General features: G+C 54.2%; 1 protein-coding gene across 3 annotated transcripts; it reads right to left on the bottom strand.

The window, feature by feature from the left end:
* Positions 1–85: 85 nt before the first annotated feature.
* zfr (zinc finger RNA binding protein) lies at positions 86–18,592 on the bottom strand. 3 transcript variants are annotated; one of them, XM_079744688.1, is made up of 20 exons: positions 18,496–18,592; positions 18,231–18,312; positions 16,933–17,209; positions 16,297–16,429; positions 15,409–15,636; positions 15,084–15,328; positions 11,127–11,330; positions 10,063–10,330; positions 9,807–9,967; positions 9,410–9,529; positions 8,968–9,113; positions 8,733–8,895; positions 8,262–8,506; positions 8,021–8,171; positions 7,611–7,752; positions 4,833–4,915; positions 3,970–4,065; positions 2,718–2,829; positions 1,755–1,852; positions 86–861 (listed from the first exon to the last, which is right to left on the bottom strand). In XM_079744688.1, the coding sequence occupies exons 1-20, from the start codon at positions 18,530–18,532 to the stop codon at positions 679–681; spliced, it is 3,174 nt and encodes a 1,057-aa protein (XP_079600814.1). In that variant the 5' UTR covers positions 18,533–18,592; the 3' UTR covers positions 86–678. The 3 variants fall into 3 exon arrangements, 1 of the variants encoding a protein (XP_079600814.1); XR_013812151.1 differs by lacking the exons at positions 86–861; positions 1,755–1,852 and adding exons at positions 2,473–2,500; positions 2,540–2,587 and having other exon boundaries at positions 2,675–2,829; XR_013812152.1 differs by lacking the exons at positions 86–861; positions 1,755–1,852; positions 4,833–4,915 and having other exon boundaries at positions 2,815–2,829.
* Between the last annotated feature and the right edge of the window lie 1,013 nt (positions 18,593–19,605).

Genomic DNA, 19,605 nt, shown 5'->3' with positions numbered 1-19,605 from the left:
ATATATGTTATATTATTGAAGTTAAGTGTGAACCGTTCCACAGAGAGGCAAAGAAAGCAAATTCATTGGTAAATGTTTAATTCTGCTGTGGCAGAGAACACATTGAGGAGCGGACCGCAAACCACAATTACAACATCATACTTCTATTGTAATCACTTTTTAACTTAAAAATCTTCATATGAACTACAGAGCATTAAGGAGACTTCTATATTAAAACTAAAACCAAAAACACATTGACGGGAGCCATGCTTCAAAACCAAAGCTTTCCATGAGGAGTAGATTATAGGAATATTACAATATATCAGGACTCTTTGAGGAGCCTTTCTTCAGAACACAACCGCCTCTTAATAACTCGCCATGAGAAATAATATCAGACTGTCAGAGGAAACGAGGAGCGGACAGAACCCCGTTCAGGGCCCATGGCCCCCTGGGAACAGTTAACAGCTGGAGTCACAGCTGGGGTCACAGCTGGAGTCACGACCACAGCTGGAGTCACAGCTGGAGTCACGACCACAGCTGGAGTTACGACTCTCAGCTGTAGAAAAACTCAATAAAATAACTCATGAAAGGACAAGGAACAGTAACTGACGAGTGACAGTGCGGAGGACAGGAAGCGGCTCAGCAAACACTTCCCAGACGTTATCCAAAGCTCAACCAGCTTTGATAGACTGAGGAGGCTCAGAACCCCTCGAAGTCCTTCTTGTCCTTCTTGCCTTCGCCCTCCAGGCTGTCCGTGCCCTCGCTGTTGTCTCGGCGACGCTTGCGCTGGTTGCGCACGCTGAAGCGCGGGTTCATCTGGGGCAGGGGATCCATGCAGAGAACCTTGTGGATCTGACGGAAGGCCAGGAGGCGCAGCGCGAACTGGAAGAGAGCAGCACACGTCTGAGCTCCTCTAGAACATCTGGAGTCTGTAGAGCTCCTCTAGAACATCTGGAGTCTGTAGAGCTCCTCTAGAACATCTGGAGTCTGTAGGGCTCCTCTAGAACATCTGGAGTCTGTAGAGCTCCTCTAGAACATCTGGAGTCTGTAGAGCTCCTCTAGAACATCTGGAGTCTGTAGAGCTCCTCTAGAACATCTGGAGTCTGTAGAGCTCCTCTAGAACATCTGGAGTCTGTAGAGCTCCTCTAGAACATCTGGAGTCTGTAGAGCTCCTCTAGAACATCTGGAGTCTGTAGAGCTCCTCTAGAACATCTGGAGTCTGTAGAGCTCCTCTAGAACATCTTAAATCAGTTTGTCAGCAGCAGTAGGACATCAGGCTACATCAGATCAGGTGAACCCCGGGGGTGGAGGTGGAGGGGGGTACCTGGACCCCGGGGGGTGGAGGTGGAGGTGGAGGGGGGTACCTGGACCCCGGGGGGTGGAGGTGGAGGTGGGGTACCTGGACCCCGGGGGGTGGAGGTGGAGGGGGGTACCTGGACCCCGGGGGGTGGAGGTGGAGGGGGGTACCTGGACCCCGGGGGTGGAGGTGGAGGGGGGTACCTGGACCCCGGGGGGTGGAGGTGGAGGGGGGGTACCTGGACCCCGGGGTTGGAGGTGGAGGTGGGGTACCTGGACCCCGGGGGGTGGAGGTGGAGGGGGGTACCTGGACCCCGGGGGGTGGAGGTGGAGGGGGGGTACCTGGACCCCGGGGGGTGGAGGTGGAGGGGGGTACCTGGACCCCGGGGGGTGGAGGTGGAGGGGGGTACCTGGACCCCGGGGGGTGGAGGTGGAGGGGGGGTACCTGGACCCCGGGGGGTGGAGGTGGAGGGGGGTACCTGGGCGCTGGAGGTGATGTCCTCCCTGTGCTGCTCCTGCATGGAGCTCAGGGTGTCGCTGGGATTCTTCTCACATGGGTCCAGGAGACCAGGACCCCCTGTAGGACACCATCATTACACCACCCGCATCGTTACACCACCCGCATCGTTGCACCGTTACACCACCCGCATTGTTACACCACCCGCATTGTTACATCGTTACACCACCCGCATCGTTACACCACCCGCATCGTTACACCACCCACATCGTTACACCACCCACATTGTTACACCACCCACATCGTTACACCACCCACATCGTTACACCGTTACACCACCCGCATCGTTACACCACCCGCATTGTTACACCGTTACACCACCCGCATCGTTACACCACCCGCATCGTTACACCACCCGCACCGTCACACAAACCACAGGCCACCCACCTCAATACAGTACCCTAGAGAGAGGGTCTAGGACCTACCAGGAGGGTCTAGAGGATCTAGACCTACCAGGAGGGTCTAGACCTACCAGGAGGGTCTAGAGGATCTAGACCTACCAGGAGGGTGTAGGACCTACCAGGAGGGTCTAGACCTACCAGGAGGGTCTAGGACCTACCAGGAGGGTCTAGACCTACCAGGAGGGTCTAGGACCTAGCAGGAGGGTCTAGAGGATCTAGACCTACCAGGAGGGCCTAGACCTACCAGGAGGGTCTAGAGGATCTAGACCTACCAGGAGGGTGTAGGACCTACCAGGAGGGTCTAGACCTACCAGGAGGGTCTAGGACCTACCAGGAGGGTCTAGACCTACCAGGAGGGTCTAGAGGGTCTAGACCTACCAGGAGGGTCTAGGACCTACCAGGAGGGTCTAGAGGATCTAGACCTACCAGGAGGGTGTAGGACCTACCAGGAGGGTCTAGACCTACCAGGAGGGTCTAGGACCTACCAGGAGGGTCTAGACCTACCAGGAGGGTCTAGGACCTACCAGACAGGAGGATCCCGGAGGAGATGCACTCGAACACGCGGCGCAGGGCGTCTCCGGGGCTCAGCGGGCCGGAGGCGCTGCTGATGGCCTTCTCCACAAGGAGCTCCATGGCCTGGAGGAGGAGGAGGAGGAGGAGGAGACCGTCAGCCACCGCCCTGATCTCCGTAATCAGAGGCAGAGAACCCACCACTAATATCAACTCATGTTGATCTTAATGGACCATCGATTCATGTCTGATCATTCTGTTCTTCTGCATGATGTTTTCCGCACTGGGAACCAGACACGTTCTGACAGGAGACCTACATCTGCTCCCAGGTGGACCCCCCAGAGGGGCCCCCAGAGGGGCCCCCAGCAGGACCTCCCAGAGCTCAGGGGCCCCCAGCAGGACCCCATAGAGCCCAGAGGCCCCCAGCAGGACCCCGCAGAGCTCAGAGGCCCCCAGCAGGACCCCATAGAGCTCAGAGGCCCCCAGCAGGACCCCATAGAGCCCAGAGGACCCCAGCAGGACCCCATAGAGCCCAGAGGCCCCCAGCAGGACCCCATAGAGCCCAGAGGCCCCCAGCAGGACCCCATAGAGCCCAGAGGCCCCCAGCAGGACCCCGCAGAGCTCAGGGGCCCCCAGCAGGACCCCATAGAGCCCAGAGGCCCTCTGTCCTGAGGACCTGAGACACCGCCTGCTGCAGTTCCTCTGGTAGAGGTTCAGACAGAACGTCTCACATCAACACCCCGCCATGGGGGCCCCTAACCCCTACTAACCCTACTACTACTAACCCTACTACTACTAACCCTACTACTAACCCTACCCCTCACCCTACCCCTCCGGTTCTCTTGGTGTAGTAACCTAGAGAACTGCTCAACCTTGTTCCATCCAAACAGCCGTCTCTAGTGAGCGGTGGATGGCATTGTCTTCTATGAGCTGTCGGCTTTCAGCCGCGAGCTTAGGGACCGTCTGCAAAGTGCAAAACTGAAAACGACCACAATGGTAACATTTTAATAGCGTCACCATTATTGACTCTAGAGCCCAAAACTTGTTCCATAGAGGCATGGCCTCTTTATGGTCCTACTACAACCTTTAGTTTTGAAAAATATATATCTCTTCTTATTTTTGAGGATTTTTTATTTAGGAACAATTTCAATAGCGTTGCCATTATTGACTCTAGAGCCCCAAAACGTTTCCATATGCATGGGCTCTTTATGGTCTTACTGCAACCTTAAGGTTTGAAAATACATCTCTACTTCTTTTAGCACTCACCCAGCCGGGGAAGGAGGACCAGGTGGGTACCCTCTGACAGAGGTCCCTCAGGATACGGATGATGATGACGCAGGACTGGAGGCCATTGGCTCTAGCCTTGTGATGCAGTACACAGTTAGTTCAGGCCAGTGAGGCGTGCACACACACACACACACACACACACACACACACACAGGTCACTACTGGTATCAGAGCTGCTCAGCTGGTTTTAGAGTAACTAGTAAAGAGTTTACTAGTTGACATTCAGCCACCAGTCAGCACCATGGCACCTTGTCGTTAGTATCAGTTCAAAGTTTGCAAGATGTTGAAGGAGGACGAAGCCTTCCTTGGCATCTTCTAAACTCTGACCACAGGTTGTCCCAGTAGCTCCCAGGGCCACACTGGGTGGACCTGAGGGAGGATAGGGGCCGGGGGGAGGGCAGCGGGTCACTTTGCCTGAGGTCTGGTACCCAGCGACGCCCGGCAGACTGACCCCTGCGCTCGCCCAGTCCCTATCCTACCGTCGTCACAGTACAGACATGAACCTTATCCATGAGACTCATCATCCTGCAGCCTTATGGAATCATAGCAGCTACAATATGGCCTACCGATGGCGGGAGGGGAGACAAGGATGCCAGTCATGTTGTAATGCAGTGATTCATGTTGTACCACAGCGGTTCACTGGAATGGTGTGAAGACCTTAACTTGTCATGTTTTAAAAAGCTTTAAAAAAAAGTTGGCATCCTTGAATATATCGTCTTAGAATAAAGTAATTTTGGGGGGTTTCAATCGCAGTGTTTAAAATGAAAAAGACCAAAATGTAAAGAATGAAAGGCGGACCTCATCACATAAGGCTACAACAAGGAAGTAAAGGAAGCTCCAACCTGGAACCACTTGGCGTGACGCAGGGCTGCCAGAGCCGAGAGGCATTTGTGCCCGTCCAGGTGGGCCGGGTCGCTCCCCGTCTCTACAACACGGATCCAATTGTCAAGAGGGGTGAGGAAGAGGAGTAGGCTGGGTGTTTGACCAGGTCCAGAACAAACATGATGAAACAATTTGCCACACATACCAAAGAATCCCTGAGTCGGATCAGTGTCTGGTGCACCTAGCATGGCACTAACCCCGGTCTAACTAACCCATCACATGTCTAGTGGTACTAACCCCGGTATAACTCACCCATCACATGTCTAGTGGTACTAACCCCGGTCTAACTAACCCATCACATGTCTAGTGGCACTAACCCCGGTATAACTAACCCATCACATGTCTAGTGGTACTAACCCCGGTCTAACTAACCCATCACATGTCTAGTGGTACTAACCCCGGTCTAACTAACCCATCACATGTCTAGTGGCACTAACCCCGGTCTAACTAACCCATCACATGTCTAGTGGCACTAACCCCGGTCTAACTAACCCATCACATGTCTAGTGGTATTAACCCCGGTATAACTCACCCATCACATGTCTAGTGGTACTAACCCCGGTCTAACTAACCCATCACATGTCTAGTGGTACTAACCCCGGTATAACTAACCCATCACATGTCTAGTGGTACTAACCCTGGTCTAACTAACCCATCACATGTCTAGTGGTACTAACCCCGGTATAACTAACCCATCACATGTCTCGTGGTACTAACCCCGGTCTAACTAACCCATCACATGTCTCGTGGTACTAACCCCGGTCTAACTAACCCATCACATGTCTCGTGGTACTAACCCTGGTCTAACTAACCCATCACATGTCTAGTGGTACTTAGCCCGGTCTAACTAACCCATCACATGTCTAGTGGTACTAACCCTGGTCCCCCATGGTACTAACCCCGGTTTAAGTACCCCATCACATGTCTAGTGGTACTTAGCCCGGTCTAACTAACCCATCCCATGTCTAGTGTTACCAACCCTGACCCACCATGTCTAGTAACCCTAACCCACTGCAGGGTGGGGCTGATGGTGTAGGTGGAGGATGGTGTGTGTGGGAGCAACAGGTGTGGTGACGGTAGGTGTGGCAAAGTGTTCTGAGGGGTGATTGGGGGGACCTTGGTCAGAAACCCTTCCGGAGACACTGGGAGTCACTTAAGGTTTGTTTGAGAGGCTTTAGGCTGGACTAGGAGACACGAGGCAGCGATGCGTGCTGGAAAGGAAAGAACACTTTAAGGCCCCAGCAGGCGAAGGGTCAGGAGGTCGCTGCATGCACACCCAGTCAGTCGTCAACACGTCAGACCCCCTCCCTTACAACCCCTCGCCCTGATCACCTGATGGCCCGTCGTAGCCCTCCTGATCCCAGTTGGACACAGTGCTTTGTAACCAGGGCTCTCAGTGTTTGGAAAAAAGGGGGTGATTTAGGAGCCGTTTGTGGTTCAGAGGCCTGATTAGTGAGAGGTTGTGGTGAGACTGAGGGAGTGCTCTGAGCGCCTCCAGCGGCCGGACAACGAGCTATGTTCGTTTCCTGCGGAGGCGCGACCCCGGCTCCTTGCATCCTAAGTGGAGTCCTAAATTGAGAAAATGGCGCACAATTCAAACTTTGCCACAAAGTACAATCAGAGAAACTTTGCAGTTAATCGTGAAGTTGGAGTTTCACACCAGGTTCTCAAGTTAAGACGGCCTCTGGACTCCACCGGAGCGTCTGTGGACGTCTAGAAGCAGCTGAGATGCATTAGCACTACGAGGAAACCCAATCCCAGGAGGTCTACACTGACACAATGCAGACACTGATCATGCTTGGTTTCAGGAGAGCATTTAAGAGATCGATTATAGAGCGGGGCCCTAAGAGCGTCACTGCTGGCACTGTTCAAACTGCACATTCTACGTCTCATTGAATGGGTAGAAATAGGCGTTCAATATGGATAGCTTCAGGGTTCCTGAGTGGAGTGTAGTCAGTGCATATCAATGCTTTTAATTATCACACCTGCAAACTCGCGATAGGGACAAGAAGATAAGTTCACTGAACATCAAATGTGCTAAACTAGGGTTTCTCATTCCTCTTTTAAACTGCCTTTGATACCGCAGTACTGCAAACAAGATGTCAGCAGGTGAGCCTGCAGTGACCTGTTCCAGGTGAAGCTCCTGGGAGACAATGAGGAGACCTCCTCGGCCACCAGCATGGCTCCACAGGGCTGGGGGTTCAGAGGTCATAGCCCGTCCACCACTCCACCCACGGTCTGGTTCAGTCGAGAAGTAATGATGATACGCTCCCAACAGACACCATCAGTGTGGAGGATGTGGTCAGGATCTTATAATAGAACAACCACTGGCTCAAAATTGATCAAACTTTTCTACCAGCGTGGTGAATTTCAGCTAAAGGCAACGAGTTTGCAGGTATGATGAAGAAAGGGACTCCAGAAGAAGGTCCAGACGCTCGGAGCCTACGAACATCACCCTCTGCCTCTGAGGGCCTCCGGGAAGCATCTCGTTGTCTACAGTAAGAGCCTGACGCACGCATGAGAAGAAACTAGAGGAGATAAAATGGCTGAAATGTGACGTGCCACCAGGGAGCTGCTCTTAAGAGTCTGATTCAATACATTGACCCATTAGATCAGATTGATTTTAATATATAGATATATATATATAGACAGATAGAGATATAGATATATATAGAGTAGGGGAGAGAGAGACGGGGGGTGTAGAGAGAAGGGGGAGAGACTGCAGGGACGTCTCCAACCTCCTTCCTGGACTCCGTCCTCTCTGATGACGGGCGACGTCAGAGTGATGGTCACTTGCATCTTCGGCTCTGAACAGGAAGTGAGGATGATGGCGGCTTCCTGGACGGAACCCTTCACCTCGTACTTCTCTGGCGTCACCACCTGCAGAACCGCAACGACAGGCTCAGGGTACGTCTTTCCCCGCATACGAGCAGCAACAGTTCTCACAGTCTGCCGTCGGCAGCGTCAAGAGTTGGGCCTCAAGACTAGGGGACTGACCCCTGTCTGAAGGAGGAGACCTTGGACCGCTGCAGCAGGTCGGCCATGAGTCCCCCCCCTAGCAGCTGGTCCAACTTCACCTCAACACAAAGGGACCTCACACCCCTCTAGGGTCTGCCTCATCCAGATGAACTCGTTAAAGCAGGGGTACCGTGAGCTGTGCCGGCAGGTGCTCCACGATGCTGGTCAGCAGGCAGTGGGTCGGCCGCTCCGAGCACAGCAGCACCAGGTTCACGTTCTGGTCCCCACGTAAGAGGAGCCCCTTAGCCAGGACATCCACCCTCATCACCCCCTTCAGGGCCCTGCACACACACACACACAGTTTGTGCTGCCCATAGGTTCATCTCTATAACAGTACTTCATAGTAACCCTGAAACACAGTGAAGACTCACCTGTCTTTGGGCGAGTCCATCTTCTCCTGGCTCTTCTCCTGGCTCTTCTCCTGGCTCTTCTCTGTTGTCTTCTCCGGGTCCTCCTCCTTGTCCTGGTCCGTGATGATGTCAGACACCAGCTTGAGGGCGCGCTCTGTGATGGAGACGATCTTCTGGATGGCCTGCAGCTCGTCCTCCGAAGGGTAGATGGCGGCGTGCTTCGTCATCACGTAGCGGTCGTCAGAGGAGTCTGGCCGCCGGGGGGGCTGCAGGAGGCAGCACTCATCAATACCACACTAGATCAATAGATCACGATCCATACCCAACTAGATCAATAGATCACGATCCATACCACACTAGATCAATAGATCACGATCCATACCACACTAGATCAATAGATCACGATCCATACCACACTAGATCAATAGATCAATAGATCAATAGATCAATAGATCCTGTTCACTGAGGCAGTGAGGTCGAGGCGGGCCGTACCATGGGCCCCAGAGGCTGAGGGCCTGGCATGCCGGGGCGGACCCCCAGCAGCCCGGGGGGCCCGGGGGGGCCCTGCAGGTAGCCCCCGTCCGGCAGGCGGCGGCGGTCGTCCCAGTGGTGCTCCTCCTCCATGCGCCTCCAGTACATGTCCTCCTCGTACCTCCTGGGAGAACCAGAGCTGGATCAGTACACTGCATGGGGAGGCAGAACCACCCCCTCCAGGCAGTATCCCCACCTCATCTCCATCCTCCAGCGCTCCTCCTCCTCGCGCCTCCTCCAGTACTCCTCCTTCTGCATCTGCTTCCTCATCTTCTCCTCCTGGACCTTGCGGGCGCGGATGCTTGGCTTCACCTCGACCTGGAGTTCAGGGTTCACCTTTTTCTACAAACAGAAGAACAGGGTCAGCCTCTGCCCACAGAGCTCCTGGTACGTCTCCTCCTGGTACGTCTCCCCCGGGTACGTCTCCCCCTGGTACGTCTCCCCCTGGTACGTCTCCCCCTGGTACGTCTCCCCCTGGTACGTCTCCCCCTGGTACGTCTCCTCCTGGTACGTCTCCCCCTGGTACGTCTCCCCCTGGTACGTCTCCTCCTGGTACGTCTCCCCCTGGTACGTCTCCCCCTGGTACGTCTCCCCCTGGTACGTCTCCCCCTGCCCACAGAGCTCCTGGTTCTCCTCACCTTGTACTGCAGGCGGTGGCGCCGGCCCTTCAGGTGCATCTCCTTGGCGTTGGGGTCGTTGAAGCTGCACTCACACAGCTTACAGTGGAAGCGGATCACTTTACCTTCATCGTTACGGACCTGAGAGGAGACAAAGGGTGACACTCTACACCACCACTGGTCTGACAGCAGACACACAGGACTCTCACCGGTGAGTCATCGCTCTGATGGCTAACGTGAAGATTTGTTGAATATAAAATGTGTGTGGGGGACAGCTCTCAGGTGTGTGGGGGACAGCTCTCAGGTGTGTGGGGGACAGCTCTCAGGTGTGTGGGGGACAGCTCTCAGGTGTGTGGGGGACAGCTCTCAGGTGTGTGGGGGACAGCTCTCAGGTGTGTGGGGGACAGCTCTCAGGTACCTCCTCCACGTAGTCGTGTCCCACGGGCTGCACCTCGCTCTGCAGGGCGGCCAGGGACTCGGCCACCTCGCTCTTGGGCTCGCTGGAGGGCGCGGCGGCGGGCCGGGCCGCCGGTGCCCGGGGCTCCTCTGCCTTGGCCGTGGTCTGCAGCTTGTTGCCCCCTGAAACAGACAGACGTGGTGACTCAGGGTCCTGGCCCAGGACCGGCCCCCGCTCCCAGGCTCCTCTCTGGGTGAAGAACCAAGCATCATCTCACCAACGAAGTGGATCTTAGGCGCAGCGACCTTCTTCACAGCGGCGGCGGAGGAGCTGGGCGCCTTGCCCGCCGCTCCGCTCACCATGGCGACGGGCTTCAGGTAGGTGCTGGAGGCCCCCTGGGGGGCTGTGGTGGAGGCCTGGGTGGAGGCAGCGGGCAGGCTGGAGGTGGAGGTCTTGGTGGAGGAGGGGGCAGTGCTGGTCTGAGGCACCACGCTGGGCTCTGTCGAGGGGATGGGCTTCCCCAGTTTGGTGTGGAGCTTCACCACCTGGTGGGAACCAATCACAGGTCAGCAGGGCTAGGAGACCACCTGGTGGGGACCAATCACAGGTCAGCAGGGCTAAGAGACCAGCAGGGGGCTAGGAGAGAGGGGGCTAGGAGACAGGGGGCTAGGAGACCAGCAGGGGGCTAGGAGACAGGGGGCTAGGAGACTAGCAGGGGGCTAGGAGACCAGCAGGGGGCTAGGAGACTAGCAGGGGGCTAGGAGACAGGGGGCTAGGAGACAGGGGGCTAGGAGACAGGGGGCTAGGAGACTAGCAGGGGGCTAGGAGACAGGGGGCTAGGAGACAGGGGGCTACCAGACAGGGGGCTAGGAGACTAGCAGGGGGCTAGGAGACAGGGGGCTAGGAGACCAGCAGGGGGCTAGGAGACCAGCAGGGGGCTAGGAGACCAGCAGGGGGCTAGGAGACTAGCAGGGGGCTAGGAGACCAGCAGGGGGCTAGGAGACCAGCAGGGGGCTAGGAGACAGGGGGCTAGCAGACAGTGGGCTAGGAGACTAGCAGGGGGCTAGGAGACAGGGGGCTAGGAGACAGGGGGCTAGGAGACCAGCAGGGGGCTAGGAGACTAGCAGGGGGCTAGGAGACCAGCAGGGGGCTAGGAGACCAGCAGGGGGCTAGGAGACAGGGGGCTAGGAGACAGGGGGCTAGGAGACAGGGGGCTAGGAGACCAGCAGGGGGCTAGGAGACTAGCAGGGGGCTAGGAGACAGGGGGCTAGGAGACAGGGGGCTAGGAGACAGGGGGCTAGGCGAGGGGTTAGGGTGTTGATGGCTGTGTTAATGAAGTACCTTCTGGTGTTTGGCGCCGCGGAGGTGGGCAGCGTAGGCGTCCGCCCCGGTGCAGGACACGTCACACAGCTCGCAGCGCAGCTGGTTCTGGGTCCCCCTCGCCGCGCCCGTAGCGCCCCCGGCCGCGGAGGCGGAGCTCTGGGACGCCTTCAGCGCCGCCTCCTTCTTCTTGTGCTTCTGACCCTCCAGGTGCTCCTTGTACGTCTGTCAGAACACAGGCTGCTGGTGAGCCTTCGTACTGTCTAACCCCCTGAGAGACCTGTCTAACCCCCTAGAGACCTGTCTAACCCCTTAGAGACCCGTCTAACCCCCTTAGAGACCTGTCTAACCCCCTTAGAGACCTGTCTTACCCCCTTAAAGACCTGTCTAACCCCTTAAAGACCTGTCTAACCCCCTGAATGACCTGTCTAACCCCCTTAGAGACCTGTCTAACCCCCTTAGAGACCTGTCTAACCCCCTTAGAGACCTGTCTAACCCCCTGAGAGACCTGTCTAACCCCTTAGAGACCCGTCTAACCCCCTTAGAGACCTGTCTAACCCCTTATAGACCTGTCTAACCCCTTAGAGACCTGTCTAACCCCTTATAGACCTGTCTAACCCCTTATAGACCTGTCTAACCCCTTAGAGACCTGTCTAACCCCTTAAAGACCTGTCTAACCCCTTAGAGACCTGTCTTACCCCCTTAAAGACCTGTCTAACCCCCTGAATGACCTGTCTAACCCCCTTAAAGACCTGTCTAACCCCCTTAAAGACCCGTCTAACCCCCTTAATGACCCGTCTAACCCCCTTAATGACCCGTCTAGCCCCCTTAAAGACCTGTCTAAACCCCTTAAAGACCTGTCTAACCCCTTATAGACCTGTCTAACCCCTTAAAGACCTGTCTAACCCCTTAAAGACCTGTCTAACCCCTTAGAGACCTGTCTAACCCCCTTAGAGACCTGTCTAACCCCTTAGAGACCTGTCTAACCCCTGAATGACCTGTCTAACCCCATTAAAGACCCGTCTAACCCCCTTAATGACCCGTCTAACCCCCTTAATGACCCGTCTAGCCCCCTTAATGACCTGTCTAAACCCCTTTACGACCTGTCTAACCCCCTTAATGACCCGTCTAACCCCCTTAATGACCTGTCTCTGTACTGTCTAACCTCCACTTAATGACCCGTCTAACCCCCTTAATGACCTGTCTCTGTACTGTCTAACCCCCTTAATGACCCTTCTAACCCCCTTAAAGACCCGTCTAACCCCCTTAAAGACCTGTCTAACCCCCTTAATGACCCGTCTAACCCCCTTAATGACCTGTCTAACCCCCTTAATGACCCGTCTAACCCCCTTAATGACCTGTCTAACCCCCTTAATGACCCGTCTAACTCCCTTAATGACCCGTCTTACTCCCTTAATGACCCGTCTTACCCCCTTAATGACCTGTCTCTGTAATGTCTAACCCCGTTATTGACCCGTCTAACCCCCTTAATGACCTGTCTCTGTACTGTCTAACCCCCACTTAATGACCCGTCTAACCCCCTTAATGACCTGTCTCTGTACTGTCTAACCCCTACCTGCTCCTCAATGACCTGTCTCTGTACTGTCTAACCTCCACTTAATGACCCGTCTAACCCCCTTAATGACCTGTCTCTGTACTGTCTAACCCCCTTAATGACCCGTCTAACCCCCTTAAAGACCCGTCTAACCCCCTTAAAGACCTGTCTAACCCCCTTAATGACCCGTCTAACCCCCTTAATGACCTATCTAACCCCCTTAATGACCCGTCTAACCCCCTTAATGACCTGTCTAACCCCCTTAATGACCCGTCTAACCCCCTTAATGACCTGTCTAACTCCCTTAATGACCCGTCTTACTCCCTTAATGACCCGTCTTACCCCCTTAATGACCTGTCTCTGTAATGTCTAACCCCGTTATTGACCCGTCTAACCCCCTTAATGACCTGTCTCTGTACTGTCTAACCCCCACTTAATGACCCGTCTAACCCCCTTAATGACCTGTCTCTGTACTGTCTAACCCCCTTAATGACCCGTCTAACCCCCTTAAAGACCCGTCTAACCCCCTTAAAGACCTGTCTAACCCCCTTAATGACCCGTCTAACCCCCTTAATGACCCTTCTTACCCCCTTAATGACCCGTCTAACTCCCTTAATGACCCGTCTTACCCCCTTAATGACCTGTCTCTGTACTGTCTAACCCCGTTATTGACCCGTCTAACCCCCTTAACGACCTGTCTCTGTACTGTCTAACCCCCACTTAATGACCCGTCTAACCCCCTTAACGACCTGTCTCTGTACTGTCTAACCCCCACTTAATGACTCGTCTAACCCCCTTAATGACCTGTCTCTGTACTGTCTAACCCCCTTAATGACCCGTCTAACCCCCTTAATGACCCATCTAAACCCTTAATGACCTGTCTCTGTACTGTCTAACCCCTACCTGCTCCTTAATGACCTGTCTCTGTACTGTCTAACCCCTACCTGCTCCTTAATGACCTGTCTCTGTACTGTCTAACCCCTACCTGCTCCTCAATGACCTGTCTCTGTACTGTCTAACCCCTACCAGCTCCTTAATGACCTGTCTCTGTACTGTCTAACCCCTACCTGCTCCTTAATGACCTGTCTCTGTACTGTCTAACCCCTACCTGCTCCTTAATGACCTGTCTCTGTAGTGTCGAACCCCTACCTGCTCCTTAATGACCTGTCTCTGTACTGTCTAACCCCTACCTGCTCCTTAATGACCTGTCTCTGTACTGTCTAACCCCTACCTGCTCCTTAATGACCTGTCTCTGTACTGTCTAACCCCTACCTGCTCCTTAATGACCTGTCTCTCTACTGTCCAACCCCTACCTGCTCCTTAGTGACCTGTCTCTGTACTGTCTAACCCCTACCTGCTCCTTAGTGACCTGTCTCTGTACTGTCTAACCCCTACCTGCTCCTTAGTGACCTGTCTCTGTACTGTCTAACCCCTACCTGCTCCTTAATGACCTGTCTCTGTACTGTCTAACCCCTACCTGCTCCTTAATGACCTGTCTCTGTACTGTCTAACCCCTACCTGCTCCTTAATGACCTGTCTCTGTACTGTCTAACCCCTACCTGCTCCTTAATGACCTGTCTCTGTACTGTCCAACCCCTACCTGCTCCTTAATGACCTGTCTCTGTACTGTCTAACCCCTACCTGCTCCTTAGTGACCTGTCTCTGTACTGTCTAACCCCTACCTGCTCCTTAGTGACCTGTCTCTGTACTGTCTAACCCCTACCTGCTCCTTAGTGACCTGTCTCTGTACTGTCTAACCCCTACCTGCTCCTTAATGACCTGTCTCTGTACTGTCTAACCCCTACCTGCTCCTTAATGACCTGTCTCTGTACTGTCTAACCCCTACCTGCTCCTTAATGACCTGTCTCTGTACTGTCTAACCCCTACCTGCTCCTTAATGACCTGTCTCTGTACTGTCTAACCCCTACCTGCTCCTTAATGACCTGTCTCTGTCCTGTCTAACCCCTACCTGCTCCTTAATGACCTGTCTCTGTACTGTCTAACCCCTACCTGCTCCTTAATGACCTGTCTCTGTACTGTCTAACCCCTACCTGCTCCTTAATGACCTGTCTCTGTACTGTCTAACCCCTAACTGCTCCTTAATGACCTGTCTCTGTACTGTCTAACCCCTACCTGCTCCTTAATGACCTGTCTCTGTACTGTCTAACCCCTACCTGCTCCTTAGTGACCTGTCTCTGTACTGTCTAACCCCTACCTGCTCCTTAATGACCTGTCTCTGTACTGTCTAACCCCTACCTGCTCCTTAATGACCTGTCTCTGTACTGTCTAACCCCTACCTGCTCCTTAATGACCTGTCTCTGTACTGTCTAACCCCTACCTGCTCCTTAATGACCTGTCTCTGTACTGTCTAACCCCTACCTGCTCCTTAACGACCTGTCTCTGTACTGTCTAACCCTACTGACCTGCGGGCCAGCACAGCTGATCTTGCACACGTCGCAGTAGTGGATCTGCGGGGGCTTGGGGGGGGGCTTGGGCCGCAGCTGCTTGCTCTGGAAGGGGGGGGGCTTCTTGGTGAAGGTGGTCCCGGTCCAGGCAGCGGTCGCCGCCACCGCCGCCGCCGCCTTCTGCTGCTGCTGCTGCTGCTGCTGCTGGTAGTAGCTGGAAGCCGCCGAGTAGATGGCGGCCTCGTAGCCCGAGTAGGAGGTCCCTGAGGGGGGGCATCCTCCTCATCAGCATCAGGACCAGAGGAGGGGGTGGGTGGTGCTGTAGGTGGTGCTATGGTCTTACCAGAGTAAGTGACGGCGTTGGTGCTGTAGGTGGGGCTTTGGGAGTAGGCGGGCACCACGGTGGCAGGGGGGCCGGGCTGGACGGTGGAGGCCACGGGGTAGATGGAGAAGGTGGAGGTGGCAGGGCTGGGGGCGGCGGGCTTGATGGCAGTCACCTGTCGGGTCTGGGTGTAGGGGGTGACCCCCTGGGTGTAGGGGGTCACGCCCTGGGTGTACAGCGGCTTAGGCGCTGCAGGAGAAACAGGGGGCCGTCAGCGTGTGTTAGGAGTGTTAGGAGGGGGTACAGGTGTGTTAGGAGGGGGTACAGGTGTGTTAGGAGGGGGTACAGGTGTGTTAGGAGGGGGTACAGGTGTGTTAGGAGGGGGTACAGGTGTTAGGAGGGGGTACAGGTGTGTTAGGAGGGGGTACAGGTGTGTTAGGAGGGGGTACAGGTGTGTTAGGAGGGGGTAGAGGTGTGTTAGGAGGGGGTACAGGTGTGTTAGGAGGGGGTACAGGTGTGTTAGGAGGGGGTACAGGTGTTAGGAGGGGGTACAGGTGTGTTAGGAGGGGGTACAGGTGTGTTAGGAGGGGGTACAGGTGTGTTAGGAGGGGGTACAGGTGTTAGGAGGGGGTACAGGTGTGTTAGGAGGGGGTACAGGTGTGTTAGGAGGGGGTACAGGTGTGTTAGGAGGGGGTACAGGTGTTAGGAGGGGGTACAGGTGTGTTAGGAGGGGGTACAGGTGTGTTAGGAGGGGGTACAGGTGTGTTAGGAGGGGGTACAGGTGTGTTAGGAGGGGGTACAGGTGTGTTAGGAGGGGGTACAGGTGTGTTAGGAGGGGGTACAGGTGTGTTAGGAGGGGGTACAGGTGTGTTAGGAGGGGGTACAGGGGAGGTGTGGTGGGGGGCGTACCTGTCTGGTAGTAGGATTCTGCAGCTGTCTGCTGCGGTGCTGCCACTGCTGCCGTGGCAACGGGCTGCTGGTAGTACTGCTTACTGTCGTAGGCCACAGCCGGGGCCGTGGAGCGCACGTAGGAGTAGGAGTCCTACACACACACACACACACACACACACACACACAAACATCAGCCAATCTCTGTATGGCTGCGGTAGCACGTGACCTATAGGCTCATCTTAACATAGTTAAAATGAACAGGTGACCTCTGACCCTAGCTGTGCTGCAGGTGACCTCTGACCCTAGCTGTGCTGCAGGTGACCTCTGACCCTAGCTGTGCTGCAGGTGACCTCTGACCCTAGCTGTGTTGCAGGTGACCTCTGACCCTAGCTGTGCTGCAGGTGACCTCTGACCCTAGCTGTGCTGCAGGTGACCTCTGACCCTAGCTGTGTTGCAGGTGACCTCTGACCCTAGCTGTGCTGCAGGTGACCTCTGACCCTAGCTGTGCTGCAGGTGACCTCTGACCCTAGCTGTGTTGCAGGTGACCTCTGACCCTAGCTGTGTTGCAGGTGACCTCTGACCCTAGCTGTGCTGCAGGTGACCTCTGACCCTAGCTGTGCTGCAGGTGTTTGTGACCCCTGACCCTGGGTTCACCTGGTAGTTCTGGGAGGTGACGGGTGGTGGAGGGGGGGGCACCTCCGCCTGCCGCTGGGCGTAGCCGTAGTCCGTGGCGGCGTGGGCGGGCTGGTAGCTCCCGTAGGCTGCGGCGCTGGCTGCCACGGCGACGGGGGCGGGCCGGGCTACGGCCACGGCCCCGGCGGCGGGGGCGTAGGCGGCCGCCACGGTGTGGGCCGCCACCGGGGCCTGGTGCACCGTGTAGCTCGCCACGGTGGACGGGTGGGTGTAGGCCACGCCCCCGCCCGGCTGCTGGCTGAAACACAACAGGAGGGGCTGTCACTCAAAAGGCCTCGCCCAATCAGAGTGAAGGGGTGGAGTTGGAGGGGGAGTTTGACCACGGAAAGCGTCGCTTATTAGCTAAAAGAATTGGTGAGGCGGTCCAGAAACCGCAAATATCAGGCAACAACGAGATCTCAAAGGCCTTTCAAAGATCCTTGAGCTAGACCCAATAAGAAACCACAGCGCTCAAGCTAAGAGTAAAGAGGACAGAGACAGAGTTGCAGAGTTGGTATTTTTCTATTTTATGGGCAGCGTCTCCCCATCTTTACACTCTTCTCACCTTTCCTCTCTTCTCATCTTTCCTCATCTTTCCTCTCTCCTCAACCCCTGCTTCTCCTAGATCCAAAAACGATCTTCCAATAAGCAGCTAGTCCTTCGGTTACATGCTCCAACTACCATCCAGTTTCCTTCTCTGGCGATCCATCCACCGGTTAAAACCAATTTAACTGTTTTAGAAATTAAAGCTACACGTGCTGCAACACAGGAGCTATACTGAATGTAGCGATGGAGCACTTTAGTGGTCTGACTGATTGACCGAGGTAACCATGAGTCCACATACAGGGGAGCCCACATCGGCCCACGCCCGTACGGTGGCCTGGCCTCTACTGCCTACGGTGGCCTCTACTGTGTACAGTAATCCCTATAATGTATAGGTTATATACAATTTCTGCCAAAATGTCAGTTCAGCTAGAAGCCACCAATTTTTATACAACACCTTTAAAGAATGAATTAACCTCGTCCCCAGAGCTGATGTGTGAGATGGTGACAGGGAAACAGACTGATGGACGGGTCTTTTATTCATAACCAATGTGGAGAGGACAGCAGCCCAGAATAAAGCATTTGAATATAAAGAGTGGCCAATTAGGGATAGGAGAAATATAAACAACAAATACAAATTACAGTTAAAAATGAATAGAAATAATAATAATTTACATTTAAAACAATAATTATAATAAAGATTCATCCACCAAACCTTTTAAACCAACGGTTCTCACCTGTACTGCGCAGCCGCGCCGTGCGTGAAGCCGAAGTAGTTGCCGGTGGCCATCTTGGCCTCTTCACCGAGCCGGCTGGGCACTGCGGGAGACGACAGGCTCAATGCTAAGCTACACGCTAAGCTAGACGCTATAGGAACGAGCTAAGCTCCCGTTAGCATCAGGCTACATCCATTGGAGACACCTTTATATGCAGCCAGGAATCATGGTGGCAGTTCTTCCACCCTCACTGATATTACATGATAATAATACTGCAGATACATACCATAGGTGAACGACACCACGGGACATATGGGGATCATTGGTCCTTTTCTCGTTTCAGTCCGTCTCTCTTCGGCAGCAGGTTTATCTACTGGCGTCGCACTCGGATATGTGGTGTGCGCGCATGCGCAGACCGCATTGGCGCATTGTTATTGTAGTTTTCTTGATGTACAGCTCGCTTACATTCACCCAGATCTGGTCTGGACCTAATTATTGTATTATTATATTCATGTTTGTATCATTACTTGAGCAATATCACACGAGAGCGATTGCTGTTGTACTGAATATTATCACGGCTGTGATTCGGTCGTAGGTACATGGCCGTAGGCCGAGTGCCGAAGATAATCACAGAGACAGGCTGGTCTGGAGACAGACAGGTTGGGCTGGAGACAGGCTGGTCTGGAGACAGACTGGCTGGTCTGCAGACAGGTTGGTTTGCAGACAGGCTGGTCTAGAGACAGGTTGTTCTGCAGACAGGCTGGAGATGGTGTGTTAACATCAGAGTTCTTAACAGATGTGAGGCAGCTCTATTCAGCCCACTGTAGTGAATCACTTCATGCATCCATTCCCATTACAAATCAACGTTAATAAAGTGTGTTTAATCGTTTAAATCCCTAACTAAATAGAACAACAGAGGCGTTGGTAGGATTAAAACACTTTAATGAAGGAGTGTGTGTGCCTCAACGTCACGCAAAGGACACGACTTGAGTTTCAAAGGGAGTAGAAGGTTCCACATTTAAAAATAAAACGATTTTGGGTTCACATTGTTCGTAAAAACATCTTCACCTATAGAAATATGAAACAAAGAAGTCTGGACAGGATCGACGCCATGGCACATAGCTAGAGATAGAGCTACCACAAGGTGGTGCTCTAGCACCAAGAGAGAGAGAGACTTTCTCTCCAGGACGCTGGGGAAACAGGGTGTTCATATACAATATAGTCATTTGGAATTTATTGTTTTTTACACTTTTGTTTCTGATAAGTCGTTCTTTATTTGAATTGCTAAATTATACCAGAGAGTCAAATAATATAGAACCTGTAAGCTGTCCATCTTTTCTTGAAATCCCTCTCTCCATCCCTCCCCTCCCTCCCTCCCTCTCTCCCTCCCTCTCTC

This window comes from Pollachius pollachius (genome assembly GCF_949987615.1).
Source record: "Pollachius pollachius genome assembly, chromosome: 1".
In the NCBI taxonomy this organism is placed as follows: Eukaryota; Metazoa; Chordata; class Actinopteri; order Gadiformes; family Gadidae; genus Pollachius; species Pollachius pollachius.
The sequence above is the reverse complement of the archived record's forward strand: the minus strand, read 5'-3'. Positions and strand labels throughout refer to the sequence as shown.

Coding starts and splice junctions, on each gene's coding strand:
- zfr (XM_079744688.1), bottom strand. CDS start 18,532: ATGATCCCCATATGTCCCGTGGTGTCGTTCACCTATG. Junction 15,637..16,296: donor AGAATCCTACTACCAGACAG/GTACGCCCCCCA, acceptor TTTCTCCTGCAG/CGCCTAAGCCGCTGTACACC. Junction 9,968..10,062: donor GCCTAAGATCCACTTCGTTG/GTGAGATGATGC, acceptor TGTCTGTTTCAG/GGGGCAACAAGCTGCAGACC.